Source organism: Leopardus geoffroyi, chromosome B1 (genome assembly GCF_018350155.1).
Source record: "Leopardus geoffroyi isolate Oge1 chromosome B1, O.geoffroyi_Oge1_pat1.0, whole genome shotgun sequence".
In the NCBI taxonomy this organism is placed as follows: Eukaryota; Metazoa; Chordata; class Mammalia; order Carnivora; family Felidae; genus Leopardus; species Leopardus geoffroyi.
In genome coordinates this window covers 144357591-144376878 of record NC_059327.1, presented here as the reverse complement: position 1 = coordinate 144376878, position 19288 = coordinate 144357591, and the positions used below count along the sequence as shown (strand labels likewise).

At 36.2% G+C, this 19288-nt stretch overlaps 1 protein-coding gene across 2 annotated transcripts in view; it reads right to left on the bottom strand.

Moving 5' to 3' along the window:
* Positions 1–3127: 3127 nt before the first annotated feature.
* CDKL2 (cyclin dependent kinase like 2) overlaps positions 3128–19288 on the bottom strand; it is a 53246-nt gene continuing 37085 nt past the window's right edge. For both annotated transcript variants that reach the window (XM_045473734.1, XM_045473733.1), the window contains 7 exons: positions 18609–18744; positions 17441–17739; positions 16747–16840; positions 14218–14341; positions 13498–13604; positions 7334–7422; positions 3128–5271 (listed from right to left, as the gene is read on the bottom strand). In XM_045473734.1, the coding sequence (XP_045329690.1) occupies positions 7357–7422; positions 13498–13604; positions 14218–14341; positions 16747–16840; positions 17441–17739; positions 18609–18744 (826 nt within the window). In that variant the 3' untranslated portion in view covers positions 3128–5271; positions 7334–7356. The remainder of the gene's footprint in view (positions 5272–7333; positions 7423–13497; positions 13605–14217; positions 14342–16746; positions 16841–17440; positions 17740–18608; positions 18745–19288) is intronic.

The window sequence follows — 19288 nt, the reverse complement described above, 5'->3', positions numbered from 1 at the left end:
CCCTGGCTACTGTGCTCGATTCACAGTGAGAAATATCCAAATTTGGCTTAGAGTGAAGTGAAGTTTTGTCTGGTGGCTAGAGAAACGCACTTCCTCCTCCATAAGTGAATGACGAAGCATGTGACTCCAGGAGTCTAATCTCCCAAGGTTTATATTATCTAAACAAAAAAGTTTACATTCATTCCAGTTCTAAATAACCATACCCATATATTTATTTCAACAAACACACACTGCTCTACCATTGACTGAGCGGGGCTGAGTAAATTCCTTAAGCCTTTTAAGCCTAGTAACTTGCCTATAAAATACGGCTTATATTCCTTCCTTCATAAGATTATTCCTATTGTCACATGGAAATCACTGTGTGAGATGGTGTGGAACAAAAATATATAAATAGGATGTTCCCTATTCCTATTCTTTAGAATAGTTCCCATCTTTAGAGACACAGAAAATTTAGTGGGGTGATGACACTGGATTATTGTTCTTGCATACGGACCTCAGAATCAGGTCCTGACTCTTCTGGAGAGTCTAGGAACAACTTAATAAACAACTTTTCTACACACACACACACACACACACACACACACACACACAGTATCTTCTATATATCTACTACCTATATATCTACATATCTATATCTATATCTATATATCTATATATATCTCTATATAAATATAGATCTAAATATCTATATATCTATATATAAATATAGATATATAGAGATATGTAGATATAGATATGTAGATATAGACATATATACATATACATATACATATACATATACATATACATATACATATACATATACATATAGTTGGGGGGAAAGACAGTAGGTATACATGTAAGCAAAAGGAATGATGGGGCTAAAAACAAGTTGGAGAGGAAAGTAGCCAGTTGGAACACTGTTGTCATGGGGAGGAGGGATAGTTTTAAATTCTAGCAGCTATGTTAATAGAGATAACTTTCCATATCTAGAAGCAAGGAGATAGCTGAATGGGTATAAACTGACAAAAAAACCCTATTCTCGTGACTGATAGGAGATACTCCCATTGACTAGAGACAGAAATATACTGAATGGAGATATTTTAGTTTCAATTCCCTGATTCTTTCTTATTTTAAATTCATGTTAACCAATGATACATTTTCTAAAATTTTGCTAGAATCTTTCTCACTTCTACAGATGATCCTGCATGCCAAAGTAGAACGAGAAAGGATTGAATAAGGCTATGTAATGGGGAGAAATAAAAGTTCACTGAAAACAAAGGAAAATAACATTTTGTGGGTGGATTTTTTTTAAGAGAAAATTTCTCAGTGTATAATACATCCAACATCAGATATCCACAAACATCTATAAACACAAAGCTCTAAATCACAAGTTACTTACAAGTGATGAGAAGTGATGTCAAGGTTTGTGGTAAGGTACTTCTCAGAAGGCCATGTTAAGAAACAAATACACTGTATGTTAATTACAGTTTCAAATTTTCTCATGTCTGAAGTTAAACAGAAAAAATAAGGCCTTATAAAAGCAGTGAATGGAAAACGTAATTTTTCATTCACATAGAGGTATGTTAAGAGTCCATCACCAATGTAAGAACACATCACAAAACAATAAAGAAAAATTCATTTAGTCCAATTCACAAGAACCAGCCTTAAAGCCTTAGGAGCAGTGACCCTTGCTGTTTCTAATTCCCTGCCAATGGTTCAGTTTTACACAGGAAGGCTTAGAAAACAAGTTAATCACATTTTTCAGTCTAGTCTGACTCAGAGTTTAGTGCAGATCGAAAGTTCTATTGTAGCACAACTCAGATAAAAGAACAAATAATGAGAGAGTCACATAAGGAAACATGACTTCTTTGTTCCCATTTCAATAGGAAGTCAACTATTCTAACTGAGCAAAGGATTCTCAATCAGGAGACCCAAACTCTAAGCCTCGGTCTGTTACAGCTTTGACCAAGCAGTCTTTACAAGACATGTTACTTTATGACTAGGCAGCTTGTATCATGTGCTGTATAAAAAAACTAACTTGCCAACACCCAAAAAATAAAAAGTTAAATAAAATAAAATAAAATAAAAATTAAAAATTAAAAATGGGCAGAAGACATGAACAGACATCTCTCCAAAAAAGATATACACAAGGCCAACAGAAACATGAAAATATTCTCAACCTCACTCACCATCAGGAAAATACAAATCAAAACTACCATGAGATATCACCTCAAGCCTGTCAGAATTACCAAAATCAAAAACATAAGAAACAGCAAGTGTTGGCAAGGATGTGGAAGAAAAGGAACCCTCACGCACTGTTGGTGGGAATGCAAACTGGTGCAGCCACTGTGGAAAACAGTATGGAGGTTCCTCACAAAATTAAAATTAGGGCTACCATATGATTCAGTAATGTCCACTATTAGGTTTTTACCCAAGAATATGAAAATACTAATTCCAAAGGACATATGCACCCCTATGTTTATTGCAGCATTATTTGCGATAGCCAAATTATGGAAGCAGCCCAGTGTCCATCGATCGATGAATGGATAAAAAATATATATATTCTTTATATATATAAAGAATCTTAATATGGGATATATATATATATATATGTGGAATATTATTCGGCCATAAAAAAAGAATGAAATTTTGTCATTCACAACAACATGGATGGATCCAGAGAGTAAAATGTTAAGCAAAATAGGTCAGACTGAGGAAGACAAATATCATATGATTGCACTCATACATGGAATTTAAGAAACAAAACAAAGGAGGGGGGAGAGACAAACCAAAAAACAGACCCTTAGAGAACAAACAGAGGGTTACCAGAGGGGAGGTGGGTGGGGGAATGGGTGAAATCGGTGAAGGGGATTATGGGTACACTTATCTAGATGATCACTGAGTAATGTATAGAATTGCTGAATCACTATATTGTATGCCTGAAACTAATATAACACTATATGTTAACCATACTGGAATTAAAATTTAAAATAATTAAAAAAAGATAACTAACTTGCCACCTCTATATCAAAGTTTCCCCCCCCCAAAAAATTAACAGATAATTTAAAATTTATCTAAGTACCATACAGTGCTATACACATTATTTGTATTCTCTTCATTAAATAAATGCAAATAAAGCCATCTATGGAGCTCAGTAAGGTATAATATTTATTCATTTTAAAACATACATCCACACAGCAAGCCCATTTCTCCCCACCAATACGTATACATATTTCCTATTAGGCTTAATCATATTCTTCTAAGGAGAGCGAAGTAATCTTAAGCTGAAAGAAAGAATTACTTTGTTTCAGTATCTATAGGCCCAGTTTGCAAAATCTTCTTTTTCAAGTTGTTCTGCCAAGGTTCTAACCAGATATGATCTTTGAATCTCAACTTGCACTTACAGTAAATTATTTTTAGTTCCTTAATTCTAAAGTTCACAAAATGTGTTAATAGGCAAAATACACCAAAAGCAAATACAGAGACAAAAAGGTAATTGATCCCAGATCCTCAGTCATTGAGGTGATATGTTTACACTGATCTTTAAATAAAAATAACATCGAAATAAGCTGGAAAGCCACTTGACTTTGAAATATTGTCTTCTTTCCACACTGTACAGTCTATTGGCAATATTTTTTAAGTAAAAATAAAACAATATCTTAATGTGAAGCCTATTAATGTCTATACATTAACTGTCTTTAGCATATTAGCCATACCAATGTAGTCAAACACTTGGTCAGAGGTTAAAAATAGAGTTTCAAAATCAAGACCAAATTTTAATTGAACCACCTATAGACTTCTACATTGGAATCCCTCATTTTGCCTCCTCCTGAATGTCCTGGAGGACAAAGTATATAAGGTCAGAATTTTACTATTAAGCTCCTCAGAGTAATAGAAAAGAGTATTAGTTAAATTCTTGGGCTAAGTTTTAGTCAATGTCTTTTGGAAAAAAACAACACATCGTTAACTGGTTAAGGCAAAAAAAAACCACACAAATTCTGGTCCCCTTAACAGCCATTCTCTAAAATAAATTCAGAGCGTGACCAGCAACCTAGAAGCCAAAAACCTGCAGCCAAATTGGCTTAAACTTCCCACCTGGAAGTCATGGACTGGGGCATGAGAAACCGTGTGTGGACTGTATGTAGGTAGATATTTTTGCATGTTCGTGAAGAGCTTTTGGGAAGGCCTATGTGTTTGAGGAAATGAGAAGACAGGAGCATCTCTGGGTTCTGTCTGATATCACCTTCAAACTATCAGTGGACAGGAGTGAGGTCCATAACAGTGGACACTTCCTCCCCAAAGCCTCTTCAGCTGGGGAGTTCAACAGTAACTGGCCTAGAGAAAAGTAACCAGTCCTAGTCAATCAGTAACACTGCTTCCCATCTCCTGGTTTTGTATGTATATACTTCCCCTTTCAGGGAGAAGCATAGTCCTCAACTCCAAGGTATACCTACAAAATTCTCCTTCACCATTCTCATTCCATAATCATGTTCCCACACGCAGGAACACTGGCTCCAGAATCCCACAATACAGAGGACTACTCGATGTCAGAGTCATACTAAGTCATGAGAAATAAAAGGTTTCTTTGAGAAATTTGCATCAGTGTGGTTCATAGAAGATCAGCAGAGAGGCCAGATTCCCATAGTACAACGATCAAACATCAATCACGATAATCACAGAAACCAAAGATATACATCTATCCATAGAGAGCAGTTACATATCTCCTTAAAGCCTAGAAACAAGCAAGCTTTTTAAATGTATATTAATAGGTACGTTATGGTAAAGGAAACAGTTTCTCTTACTGATCCTAGTCTTTTCATTTCTTCAAATGATCCTAGTTTTTATCACCTACCACCACCAAACCCATTCCTAAGTAAATGTACACATTTATACAGATAACACAGAGTTCAATGCATAAATAACATAACCATTATAATGTCTCTCTCTCTCCCTTTTTAAACTCATTTTTAATCTTGGGTAATTTTAAATCACAATCTACTAACAGTAAATACACATTCGTGGAACAAGAACCATATCACTATTCTTCCATTGGATATATCTTGAAATAGCAACAGTGGACTTGAAAGGTGATGGGATAGCAGTTGGGGAGGGGCACTTGTTCAATCTTCCTTCGAAACACTTGGAAGTCTTTGTCTTTTTTCTTCTACAAGGCCTTTCCCAGAAAATGCAGGCAGTTCAAAAGCAAATGACCAAAACCACAAATCTCTCTTTGTAGGATATCAGCACTTTGGTCACAAGAAGATGTCATCTCAAGGGCTAGAGTAGCATCTAAAAGCACAGGGGGATACAGGCAACCAAACGGTTTACATAAAAATCTTTCCAGAAAGTGATTTATATCTTACTTGCTTTCTCACATTGAATATATTTATAATATTGTAAGTATTACACAGTCTAAGAAAACTTAAGACCGTATATAACAAAAACAAGATTTTAAAGAAAACCTTTAGGATAATTATCAACCAAAACTGTCGTGTGTAGCACACCATCTCCTTTTATGTAAATAATGACTAGTTTTGACAAAATAGATCCAAGTTTTATAGAGGCTACAGTTTATATAGTACGTATAATGAGTGCATTGCAAAGACGTCTCCCAGCGCCTGGAAAGGGCCCTGTACCAATGAGGAATTAAAATTTAAGATTTGTTCACTTCATAGTAAATTCACATTTGATGTCACAGACGTTCAAAATGCTTTGTGGAGAATGAGATACCACCTCACAACTGTCAGAATGACTAACATTAACAACTCAGGCAACAACAGATGTTGGCAAGGATGCGGAGAAAGAGGATCTCTTTTGCATTGCTGGTGGGAATGCAAAGTGGTGCAGCCGCTCTGGAAAGCAGTATGGAGGTTCCTCAAAAAATTAAAAATAGAACTGCCCTACGACCCCGCAATTGCACTACTAGGTATTTATCCAAGGGATACAGGTATGCTGTTTCGAAGGAGCACATGCACCCCAATGTTTATTGCAGCACTATCAACAGTAGCCAAAGTATGGAAAGAGCCCAAATGTCCATCAATGGATGAGTGGATAAAGGAGATATATGTATATATATGTATATATACACACACACACAATAGAGTATTACTCGGCAATCAAAAAGAATGAAATATTGCCATTTGCAATTACATGGATAGAACTAGAGGGTATTATGCTAAGTGAAATTAGTCAGAGAAAGACAAAAATATGACTTCACCCATATGAGGACTTTAAGAGACAAAACAGATGAACATAAGGGAAGGGAAGCAAAAATAATATAAAAACAGAAGAGACTCTTAAATATGGAGAACAAACAGATGGTTACTGGAGGGGATATGGGAGCGGGGATGGGCTAAATGGGTAAGGAGCATTAAGAAATCTACTCCTGAAATCATTGTTGCACTATATGCTAACTTATGTAAATTTAAAAAAATTAAATTAAATTAAATAAATGCTTTGTGGAGGTTAACAGATTAATTCCAACAGTACATTTATGAGAGTGTGGGATTTTATTACCATCATATTTTACAGAGTTAATAAGATATTAAACATTAGGTGACTGGTCTGAAGTCACATATCAAATTGCCACTCAAAAGGTCTGATCTTTGGTTTTCATTTTTTTAGTACTAAACAGTTATATTTAAAAGGAAGGCAATCCTGTTACCATTTAAAATTGACACTTAATTTTTCAAATAACTGTTGGTGCCTAATCAAGTAAGTTCTTAATTTACTCTGTTTTCCTTTTTAGAAACATTTGTAACATATTTCTCCTGGGGGTAGGTCCCCAGTGGGGTGGGAACGTGTGCCAGTGGGTCCTGTTCTTGCTGTGCAGACACATGGCGCAGGCCTGGAGCTTGTAGCTCCCTTTTCACCGTGGTGGGGTAGCAGGACAATAATAAAGTCCATCAGAAACAAATATAAAAAAATACAATATAAAAATAAAAAGGAAGGCAATCATCTAGAATAGTGCTGATCCCTCTTTATTGGGAAAAAGATTACCAAGCAATCATTTCGTCTTTCTTGCTTTACGAGCCCAAAGGGCAAATGACTGATAAGGGAGATAAGTATATATCCTTCCACTGCACTCATCACCCTGAATTCACCTTACTGTATCCAATAAAACACAGGAGATTAGTTTAAGGGCAAGAGCTGTAAGCTCCATGAAAAGGGATTTCATCCCAAAGACAAATACTACTTCTTTTTTTTAAGTGGCACAATTCTTTCTCTACCAGGTGTTCTCACAGAATCAATCACTAGAGAATGCTTAACGGCAGAATTTGGCCTTTAGCAAGCTACAAAATATCTCCCATGGAAGGTTTACTTCGCATTAAGTATGAGAAACCAGACATACCCAGTTCAGAACCAAAATGACTCTCAGTGCTGGTGTTCCATTCGAGGCAAATCAGCCTCCGAATCATCTGACAGGGGAGATCCTGAAACCTAGAAGTTAATAATCAAGCATTAAAGATTCTCAAAAATTGTAAAAGTCTCGCTCCCGCCCCCCCCCCCGAAAATCCCAATTCTTGTTGTTCAAGTATCAGGTGTTTATAATTAACCATTCATAGCGCAAGCTGCTTGCACAGAAGACGATGATGAAGAGGCTGTTATTCTTTGACCTCTTTGGTGATACGTGTGTTAAAAAGATGCTTCTGATGTGCCAAGGTAGTGTAAACCCACTACAACCCATCTCTCCTACTTATTACAAACAAACAAACAAAAAACCCTTTAGGAAAAATATGAAAAACAACTGGAGATTAAGGAGAGGGATCAAAAGTTGGAAATGTGATGCTTCACATGGGGGGTAGGTTTCCAATTTTGTTTATTTTTTGCTCCTGTGACTTTGCCCAAAAGGCAGGCCCTAGTCTCAGAGTAGTGAAGAAGTACAAAAAGCTAAAAGTCTGAAAGAAACTCCCTTGTTATCCCAGAGAAACCCTGCAAGCCACAAAGTATGGGGGTGGGTTGGTCATGGAGCGAACAGAACTAGAGCAAGGGACTCCCTAATTCTGTGTATAGACTGACGGGAGTCTGAGCCCAGCTCCTGACGCATGCATGCATGCAGCAGCTCCAAACCCAGAGCAGCAACAGCTTGGCTAACTGAGCTGAGATTTGAACTACCTGCACAAGTCTCAAGCTAACCCCTGAACCACACAAACACAGGACAGATGCAAACTACGATATCAAAGACTTAGAGAACTGAGATTTGAAACATTTCTCACAAGAGATAAGGCAGAATTTGCAGTGAGAACAAAACTTCAATGACTGCCTGCTAAAATAAAACGTCCACATTCTCCAGAGGGTTATAACAGGACCTGGAGGCTACACAACATAATATTAACAGTTTCCAAGATACAATCAAAGTTATTGGCCATAAAAAGATCCAGGAATGTGTCATCAATTCTCAATGGAAACGGCAATCAACAGATGCAGAAATACATATGCTATACAGGTATATATAACTTAATTAAGTTTATAAAGTCCCAATATTTGGGTCACCTCGGGATCGATATGAATGAAGAAACAGGAATTCTTAGCAGAGAAATATAAGCCCTAAAAAAGAGCCAAGTGGACATTTTAGGACTTAAAAATACAGTATCTGGGGGCTCCTAGGTGGCTCAGTCAGTTAAACATCCAACTCTTGGTTTCAGCTCAGGTCATGATCTCACGGTTTGTGGGATGTAGCCCTGCATTGGGCTCTGTGCTGTCAGGGCAGAGCCTGCTTGGGATTCTCTCTCTCCCCCTCTCTCTGCCCCTCCCCGCTCATATACTTTCTAAATACATACATACATACATACATACATACATAAAACAGCATCTGAAATTTAAATATCTCCCTGGATGGGCTTAATAGCAGAAGGGAAACAACAAGATAAAGAATCAAAGAACTTAAAGATAAATCAATAGGAATTACCCAATGTGAAGAGCCAAGATAAAAAAAGAAAACAAAAAAAGATTAAAGAAAGCAGAGTCTCAGGAACTTGTAGAAAATACCAAAAAGTCTAATATAATATCTATGTCACTGGACTCTCAGAAAAAAAAAGAGAGATTATGGCAGAAAAAAATTTTTGAAGAAATAATGACCAAAAACTTCCAAATTTGGCAAAAGAGGTAGGTTTACAAATCAAGAAGTTCAGCAAATGCCAAACAGGATACAAAGAAAACTATGTTTAGACACATCTTATTAAAACTAATGAACACAAAACGATGAGGATAAAATCTTGAAAACAGCTAGAGAAAAATGAAACATTACATACAGATGAACAATTCAAATGCCTAAGAATGTCCCACATTCTGACAGAAATCAGAGAGATCAGAAGACAGAGGAATGATGTCCTTATAGTCCTGGGAGAAAAAAATTTTTAAAAACCAACCTACCAACTCATATTCTGTATCCATTGGAAATATATTTAAGGGATGAAGGCAAAATAAAGTCATTCTCAAATGAAGGAAAACTAAAAGAGTTTGTCACCCATCAGACTTGCTCTGGAAGAAATGCTAAAGGAAGTTTTTCAAGCTGAAGAAAAATGATACCAGAGAATAAAAGTATAATCTTTAAGAAAGAAGGAAGAACAACAGAAACAGCAGGTAGTTAGGTTAATGTAGAAGACTACTTATTTCCATAAATTGCTTAAAATATCTATGACTATTTAGAGCAAAATATATGACAATGTAGTGGGGTTTTTGGTGTATGTAAATAAGACAAAGAATTCTAACATAAAGTCCAGGTTGAAGTAAAAGGACATATGCTTACCACTACATTTTACAAATGGTACAATATTTACTCTAAGTAGACTGTGGAAGGTTAGTTAATATATATTGCAATCCCTAGAGTAATCACTAAAAAAAATAATACCAAGAAATATACTCAAAAGCCAATCCTAAAAATATTCAAATACAAAAGAAGACTAAAAAGGGAAAACAAAGAAATAAACAAACAACTATATATATATATATATATATATATATATATATATATACACACATACATGTATATAAACATAGAGCTAGATCCAGATATATCAATAATCACATTCAATGTTAATGGCCTAAGTATTTACTAGCAGGCAGAATTCTAAAGATATCACCTGGTTAGTCAGTCAAACTATTGTAGCTACTGCTCTGAAGCAACTTTGCACATGGAATTAACGTTACTAATCAGGTGACTCTAAGATAGAAAGATTATCCTGGCAGGTGCAATGTAGGCCTGCAAGGCCAATCACATGCCTCTTAAAAGCAGAAGAGGAAGTCAGAGATGAGGCAGAAGGGGAGGTAAGGGAGGGTCAAAGAGTAAGAAGGATTTGATCACTATTACTAGCTTTGTAGATGGCAGAACTAGACCATGAACCAAGGAATGTGGTCAGCCTCTAGAAGGTGACAGCATCCCCCAGGTGTCAGCCAGAAAAGAAACAGGGACCTCAGTCCCACAACCTCATGAAACTCAATTCTGCCGACAATCTGAGCAGGCCTGGAAATAGATTCTCCCCTAGAGTCTCCAGAAAGAAATGCAGTCCCGCTGACATCTTGATTTGGGGTCTGTGAGACTCAAGGGGAGAAGAAGCTATTCCTAGGCTTCTGACCCATGGAAACTGTGAGACAGTAAATATTTTAAGTTGGTAGAAGTTTACTTGCTGTAATAGGAAACACATTCCAATTAACAGAATTGGAATTGACAGAATGGATACAAAAGAAAGACCCTACTTCTATGAAATGTTGTACATTAAAACAACAACAACAAGAACAACAAGAAACAGATAGTATAAAAGTAAAAAGATAAACCATGGAGACAAATAAGTAGGCTTGAGTGGCTATTTTAATCTCAGATAAAATTGGTTTCATGGCACAGAGCACCACAAGTGATAAAGAGAGGTATTTTCTAATGATAAAAGTGATAATATATCAGGAAGACAAAAACTATTATAAGTGTGTATGTACCTAATAATAGAGATTTAAAATACAGGAAACAAAAATAAACAGATATAAGAGAAAAATAAATAATTCCACAGTCAGTGAAAGATTTTGACAGCACTCTTTCAAGAACTGATAGAACCAAACAAAAAAATCACTAAGGATATAGAAGATCTGAAGAATACTACCAACCACCTTAATCTAATTTCACATTTGTAGTAGGCTATGTCTAACGACTGAAGAATATACATTATTTTCAAGGAAACAAGGTTCATTCGCCATGTTGGACCATCTGCTGAGCCATAAAACACATCTCAATGAATCTAAAATAATCAAAATCATACACAGTATATTCTCTGACCATATGGAATTAAATTACAAATCAATAATAATAAAATATCTAAGGAAACGCTAAATAACTACTAAACAACATGTTTCTAAATAATTCCTGGGTTAAAGAAGAAATTACAAGGGAACTAAGAAAATGTTTGGACTGAGCAATAATGAAAAACACAACACATCAAAATTTGTGAGATGATGCTTAAATACCACTTAGAGAAAAAATATGTAGATACATACACATAGAAGTATATAATGTGTGCAAGTGTGCAGGAGGTGGACAAGTGGAGACAGAGTCCATGGGTTATGCGATACTTTACTTACAAAAACCTATCTTACGGGTGTTCCAGAAGGTACGTAATAGACTTTTATAAATGTGAAAATGTTTGTGTTATGCACAGAAACAAAGTAAGTTCAACGTATTGATCCATACCATAATGTAAGAGTGCAAGGCAAGTCACAGCTTCTGCCAGAAAGCCTTTTGCTTTCAGTCTCTTGCCGTTCTCTTCCCACTGACATCTTCCACATATAAAATGTTATTTTGGTGTTGATTTGTGTTTTTCACTACACCTACTTTCTCCTTTATTGTATTTTTTTTTTAATTTTTTTTTCAACGTTTATTTATTTTTGGGACACAGAGAGAGCATGAACGGGGGAGGGGCAGAGAGAGAGGGAGACACAGAATCAGAAACAGGCTCCAGGCTCTGAGCCATCAGTCCAGAGCCTGACGCGGGGCTCGAACTCACGGACGGCGAGATCGTGACCTGGCTGAAGTCGGACGCTTAACCGACTGCGCCACCCAGGCGCCCTCCTTTATTGTATTTTAAATACAACTGGGAAATGAACAAATAAACTAAGAGTAAAAATGCAGAAAAAGTTTATAAATATCAAAGGAATAGTTCAAATCAACCAAATAAAAATACTGACGTATGAAGGCTGCCAAAGCCTTTCTTCTATTTCATGAGACAAGATTTGGTTATGTGAACCCTGAAAAGTGGTTTTGAACAATAGTACCCTCACAGACAGCAAGTGAAAAATCCTGCACCTTTAAAATCCACATTAAATTTTAGGCATATACAAGGAATTTATTGAGATACTATAGTTCCTAAAAGTAAAATTTGTGATGGTAATTAATCTTCATGCAACAGGAATTTATTTAGTTTTAATTATATTGCTGCAGAAATTGTTAACAAGAGATAAGGCAAAGTAATAGCAGTCAAAAAACCTTTTTCTCGGGGCGCCTGGGTGGCTCAGTCGGTTAAGCGGCCGACTTCGGCTCAGGTCATGATCTTGTGGTCCGTGAGTTCGAGCCCCGCGTCGGGCTCTGTGCTGACGGCTCAGAGCCTGGAGCCTGTTTCAGATTCTGTGTCTCCCTCTCTCTGACCCTCCCCCATTCATGCTCTGTCTCTCTCTGTCTCAAAAATAAATAAACGTTAAAAAAAATTTAAAAAAAAAACCTTTTTCTCAGGGTCACTGTGTAACTGCCTCTGTAATTTGTTGCCCTCAACAACATAATTTCCCTTGTTGATTGAGCTCTACCAAACTATTTAAGGCGTAGTAGTAGAAAAAAACATCCACATAGATATGGAGGCAATACTTAAATGAGGATGGAGACTTAAATTCCAAAACAAAAGTTGCCTAGCATCAAGGAGAGGTGAGAAATCTGTAAGTACAATGATGCATATCCAAAGTTTATACCCAGTTATGGTTGGCTCAGGGAATTTAAAAGTTTGCGAGTTTTCTTAATGTAAAAATGAGTGATAGGACTGTTATTAAAGCAGCAGAAACATAAATATTCTGTAGAATTAAGAGAAATTATAGAAAAATAATTATATATAGAATAGCAAATCTTTAACATGCACAAAGTAGATAGTCTTGGGGAAACGTGTCAAATAGAGGATACATTTTAAAAGGATACAGGCAATTCAAAGAGTGAAAGATAGGTTATAGCTTTGGGGTTAACTCAGTGAAATACTATGAGTTACCACAAAAGTTATATAAAAGCCATAGCTAGGCTACACACACACACACACACACACACACACACACACACACACATAATTTTAATCTATAAAAAACTGATGACGGTAAGCTGGAAAATGTCTATATAAGTATACATGTAATAAAGGTACTAAGTGCAATGAACAGTAAGAAAAACTTTGACAAACAAAATTGTATGGATCCCACCAATAAACCTGCCCAATCCTTAAGAGCGAGCTTTCTCTAGAAATATAAATATATATATTTCCCCAGAAATATAAAGTATTTCTGTACCTGATGTAATCCAATACTGGGGGCGTGCAAGTCAATAGTGGCCAGAGAAGGAATTCGAGATTCTGAGAGATTTTTGTTCTCTTTCCTTATTAACCTGGAATTTCGAGCTAGATAAAAATAACCACAAACACATTTAAAAATTAGACATTTGGGGGCACCTGGGTGGCTCAGTCGGTTAAGCGGCCGACTTCGGCTCAGGTCATGATCTCGCGGTCCATGAGTTCGAGCCCCACGTCAGGCTCTGTGCTGATAGCTCAGAGCCTGGAGCCTGTTTCAGATTCTGTGTCTCCCTCTCTCTGACCCTCCCTTGTTCATGCTCTGTCTCTCCCTGTCTCAAAAATAAATTTAAAAAAAACGTTAAAAAAAAAATTAAAAAAAAAATTAGACATTTGTATTAGTTTTCCACATTCTATAGCTGTCCCTCAGTATATACTTAGTGTACATATTTACATACATAAGTCTGTAAATATTTACATATGGAAACACATAAAGTTACTACAATTTTTTACTTTTAATATTTTGTTATTTACTTAACATACATTTATTTATTTTTTAAGATTTTATTTTTAAGTAATCTCTACACTTAACATAGGTCTCAAACTTACAACCCTGAGATCAAGAGTCACATGCTCCACTGACTGAGCCAGCAGGTATTCCAATGTAACATAAATTTTAAATAATATAAACAAAAAGGCTGAAAAGTAAAAGCATTATACATACCTATGCCTTCCAAGGCTCTTAGTTCAGGGAGATGATTATAGTTCAGTTCAGGCAAACGGACATCTGTCTTTGAGTATTCCCTTCTTTTCTTATTTGCCTGAAGTAGGTTCTTTTCACTTGGGACCTAAGATCAGAATGATTAACACAAGTGAATTAGCCTTCAGGTAAGCTTGGCTTGCCCCTTTTGTAACTACTATATTGATATCCTAAAATTTAGGAATTCAAGAATAACACAAAACTTCAGAAGTCCTGTAATAAGCTTTTGAGTTTCTTTATTTGGAATTTTCTGCTTGTTCTTTTAATAGAGTAAGTGCTAAGACTCTTGGTTCAAATTAGTTATAAAATAATTAGTTTAAAAAAAACTATCTACATGTCCAAAAAATAGTAAGTTCAGACCTCAGGTTGGTCTTCAACCTAGGTGTTGTAAAAAGTTTAGGCAAAGTTCTGCCTCCAATAATTTTCATTAAGACTCAAGTGTGTCTTCTTCCCATTAATCTCTACCTCTTTTCTTGACTGCCTCTTAAAAATAAGGATAAACAGAAATAAGATCTAAAACTGACAGCCAGTGTTGATTATGCAATGCCTGAAAGAAGGCTGATATCAATTCCAGCAAAGTGCTATTGAGCCAGCTACTCTGAAAGCCTTGCTGATCAAAGTAATCCTTCAAAGCAGATCAAGAATGTAAAACACAAAAATATCTACAAAGAAATCAGTAGGGTATTAAAAAAAGGAAAGTACTGTGGATACAGAAATTGTGGGCCAAGAATAATTAAAAGAAAAACAAATGTAATGCCCAAATCATGAGAGATATGAAAAGAAGGCTGCTCTTGTTCAGCTCTGAGGATAACGAGAAGGGTAGACAAGGGAAATTTGAGAGAAAAATACTCTTTGGGAATACATCCACACCTCCATTCCCTGGCACAAGAGTTCATTCACCACATTCTGTAAGCATTTTCTATGGTGCTAGACATGTTCTAGGTGTGGGGTAGAGCTGTAAGGAAAACAGAGCACATATTCCTACCTTGGAAATGTACATACATTCTAGTTCGGGAGACAGACAATATATAAATAAGCAAATATAGAGGCTGGTAGGTGTATGTAATGGAAAAAAATTAAGCCAGGAGAGAGAAAAGAGAGTAATGCCAGACAAAATGAGTTCTAATACTAGGGAAGACCTCACAATAAGGCTTCATGTAAGCCAAGGAGGAGAAGAAGCAAATTCTTTGGATTATCTGGGGGAAGGAATGTTCTAAAGCACAGGAAATAAGTGCAAAAGCCCAAATATAGGAGCATGTCTGGCCAGGTTCAAGGAATACAAGGAAATCAGTGGGTTGCAATAGATTGACCAAGAGTAAGAGAGGCCAGGGGCACCTGGGTGGTTTAGGCAGTTAAGCATCTGACTCTTGATTTCTGCTTGGGTCATGATCTCACATGATCCCAATGTGAGATGGAGTCCCACATTGGGCTCTGCACGAGAGACTGCTTGGGATTGTGTCTCTCCCCTTCTCTCTCTCTCTGCCCCTCCCCTGCTCACGTTCTTACTCTCTCTCTCTCAAAATAAATAAATAAACATTAAAAACAAGTAAAATTTCAAAAAGAGAGAGAGAGAGAGAGAAGCCAGGGGTGGAATAAGAGGGATGGGGACCTGGGTCAATCAGGGACTTACAAGCCCTGTTAGGATTTTGGTCTTGACTCAGAGATGACCAGTCAATGGAAAAGTGATGATGATTTAAGTTAACTTTAAAAAGAAGCATTCTGGCAGTTACGTTAAGCAAAGTAACACTCCTCTGAACCTTCAGAAAACCTCTGAGCCTTGTACATGCTGCCATTCTTATAATCTGACACTGTTTTAATTTGTTGATCTTCTACTAGACCATGAGCTCCTTGAAGAGAGAGATAGATTGATTCATCTCCAGTGTCTCATAAGTTATCAATAAATATTTATTAAATGAATACATAGAATACTTTTTTTAAAAAAAAATGTTTATTTATATATTTTGAGAAAGAGATAGAGCATGAGCAAGGGAGGGGCAGAGAGAAAGGGAGGAGAGAGAGAATCCCAAGCAGGCTCTGACTGTCAGTGCCCAGTGCAGGGCTTGAACCCACAAACCATGAGACCATAACCTGATCCGAAATCAAGAGTCAGACACTTAACTGACTGAGCCACCCAGGCACCCCTAGAATACTTTCACCAAAAATCTTATGTGAGATACAACAATTTATCTTGTCACCTACTCTAAAAAAGAACTGATCACCAAGTATTAAGAAAATTTACTGTTACTATAAAAATTAAAACATGTCATTTAAATAATATATTTAAACATCTAGACTTACAAAACTTACTTAAACTTTAAGACTTTCACATTTATGATTGTGACAGGTTGGGATGATACACGTATAATTAAGGTTCCACTTTATGATATGTCTCCAAATAAGATTCCCAGTTCTTCACTATTATATTTAACATTAATAGAAGTCTAGAAATGACTAATGCTTGCTCTTCTATCATGGGAGTAATAGTTCACTTACTGATGTGGTCACATTAATATTATAAATGCTTGATGGAGAATGTTTATGTGGTTTAACAAATGGAATGCAATACTTCTTGGTTTTCTCATCCACTCTGCAACAACAACAACAACAAATTTAAGTTAGAACGAGCAGTAACTATTTTTTTCAAGCACAAAACCAAAACCAAATGACACAAAACTAAGTGACATGCAGTTTAATCAGCATTTAATGCCTATTCATAATCATACAATGCACATAATTCTGGTGAAACGTTCTGACCTTTACCACTACCCTCATGCCTCCCACCTCGCTCCCAAGTCCAGCCAAATAAATTACTTTTCTTTCAGCAAAATTTCCCAAATGAGCTTCTTCGTATCACCAAATACCCACAGCCATACCATGTAGCAGCAGACGCCCAAAACCAATTATTTCTTTTATTATGATAACCTCCTTTCACATTTTTAGAATAAATAGTTATAGACCCTCCTCACCTTACAGAGTACAATCCACTTTCTTAAGACTCAGGTGAATTTTTTTTTATCAAATGCTAATAACTTTCATTACATAGGCCAAAAGCATTTTGAAACAGAATGCTTACAAGAATGAAGAGCACCCAGAAGCCCAAAAGTAGAGTGTGGCTGAATTGATTAACACTCGCAATTTGCAGACATACCCTGAAACAACATTTTGTTCTTATTTTCCTCATTCATACCTGTGACTCTGAACTCCTGGGATATTCACCATTCCAGAATTAACACCGGGAGCCACCGTGGAAAGATTGTGCGCAAGTGGGGGAATTGCCACGCCTAGATTTCTGGTGTGATCCACGCTTCCGTTGCTGCAATCTCTGAGGCTTGTAGAAGGCACGGTTGTGATGCGGCTCATCCCACTGTCAGGGAGACAGCTCGCATTTGAAGCTCGACTGACTTTTTCAACTTTTTCTCCGTCCGGTTTTGGCCCTTTTATTTTAAATACTTTAGAATCTTTAATTTTGGGATCAGCATTGGTATCCTGACCATTAATAAAAATGTTAACATTAATGATCTGAGGAGAATGAAAAATTACCTCTTCCTGTAAAGAACTCGTCAACTACTGCAGAATTCCATAAATATCACCTTCTTATGCCCCTGTTTTCTTTATTCTATCTATGGAATTAAAATTACACCCAGGATTCTTGGTCAGACATTTATTTTGAATAGAAATGCAATAGCTCTGCTATATATCAGGTGAATATGATACATACATATATCAAATTTATATATATTTCAGTAGAAAAATGTGAAAGAGAAATTAAGTATCACTACTTTTGTTCTTATATATCTAAAGTCAGGAAATACAAAACTGAGAACTGCCTTCTTCTTTTGGTTCATTTGAAAAAATGTGAGTGGATTGTTGATGGATTGGAATTACCTTACCAAGAACAGATTCTAGGTAACCAACATGCAAATGTAAACTTCAAATAAATTAAATACCCAAATCTCAATTTTAAAGTGCTCTACTTTATACAAAAAAATTTAAATGATATTTTTCTCTCATATCATTTAAGGGAAAAAATGATACATGCATGTGTTTGTGTCCATGTGTTTATATGTGAGTACATGGGTCTAAATGTTCTTAGATAAGTATGACTTCCTGACAAGACCTACTGCACAGTCTGATACACACTCTGGTACACAGTAGGCACTCAAAACACAATATGTTAAGACAGTTTTTCAAAAGGTAATGTCTATAGAGAAGGTACATTTTTACAACTAAGCTAAAAGTTAACAACTTGCTCACTGCTCAGAAAACCTCTTTTTTTATATTCATTTATTTTCCTCCAAAAATAAAAGGATATATTACATTTAAAATTTAATACACATGAAAACATGGACATTTACCTGTACCACAAGCATTTTTCTATCTTCGCCTAAGGAATCACCTTTTTCCTTTTCCTTCTTTCTGCTTTGAGATTTTTTAGATAAAGAAATATTTCTGGCATCTTTCTGTACTTTTAACTGTAGTTCCTGAGAAAACCTACATAAAAATACATTTGTCAATACAAGAAAATTGTAGGGGTGCCTGCAGTGGGTTAAGCCTTCAACTTTGGCTCAGGTCATGATCTCATGGTTCATGAGTTTGAGTCCCTCCCCTGCTTGCACTCACTCTCTCTGTCTCTCTCTCTCTCAAAAATAAATAAACATTAAAAAAATTTTTTTTAAACACAATAAAATTGTATAACACAGATAAACCTAGAAAAAATTCATTTTCAAGATTTTTTTTTGTATTGAGCATTAAACTAGACTATGTTATTTAAAATGAGAAAAATTATTGGGGCACTTGAGTGGCTCAGTCAGTTAAGTGTCTGACTTTGGCTCAGGTCATGATCTCACGGTTCGTGAGTTCGAGCCCCGGGTAAGGCTCTGTGCTGGAGCCTGCTTGGGATTCTGTGTTTCTCTCTGCCCCTCCCCCACTCGCACTCTGTGGCTCTCTCTCTCAAAAATAAACATTAAAAAACATTTTCTTTTAATGAGGAAAAAGTATGGCCTAGATTAGCAGTTCTCAAAAGGTAGTCTGTAGA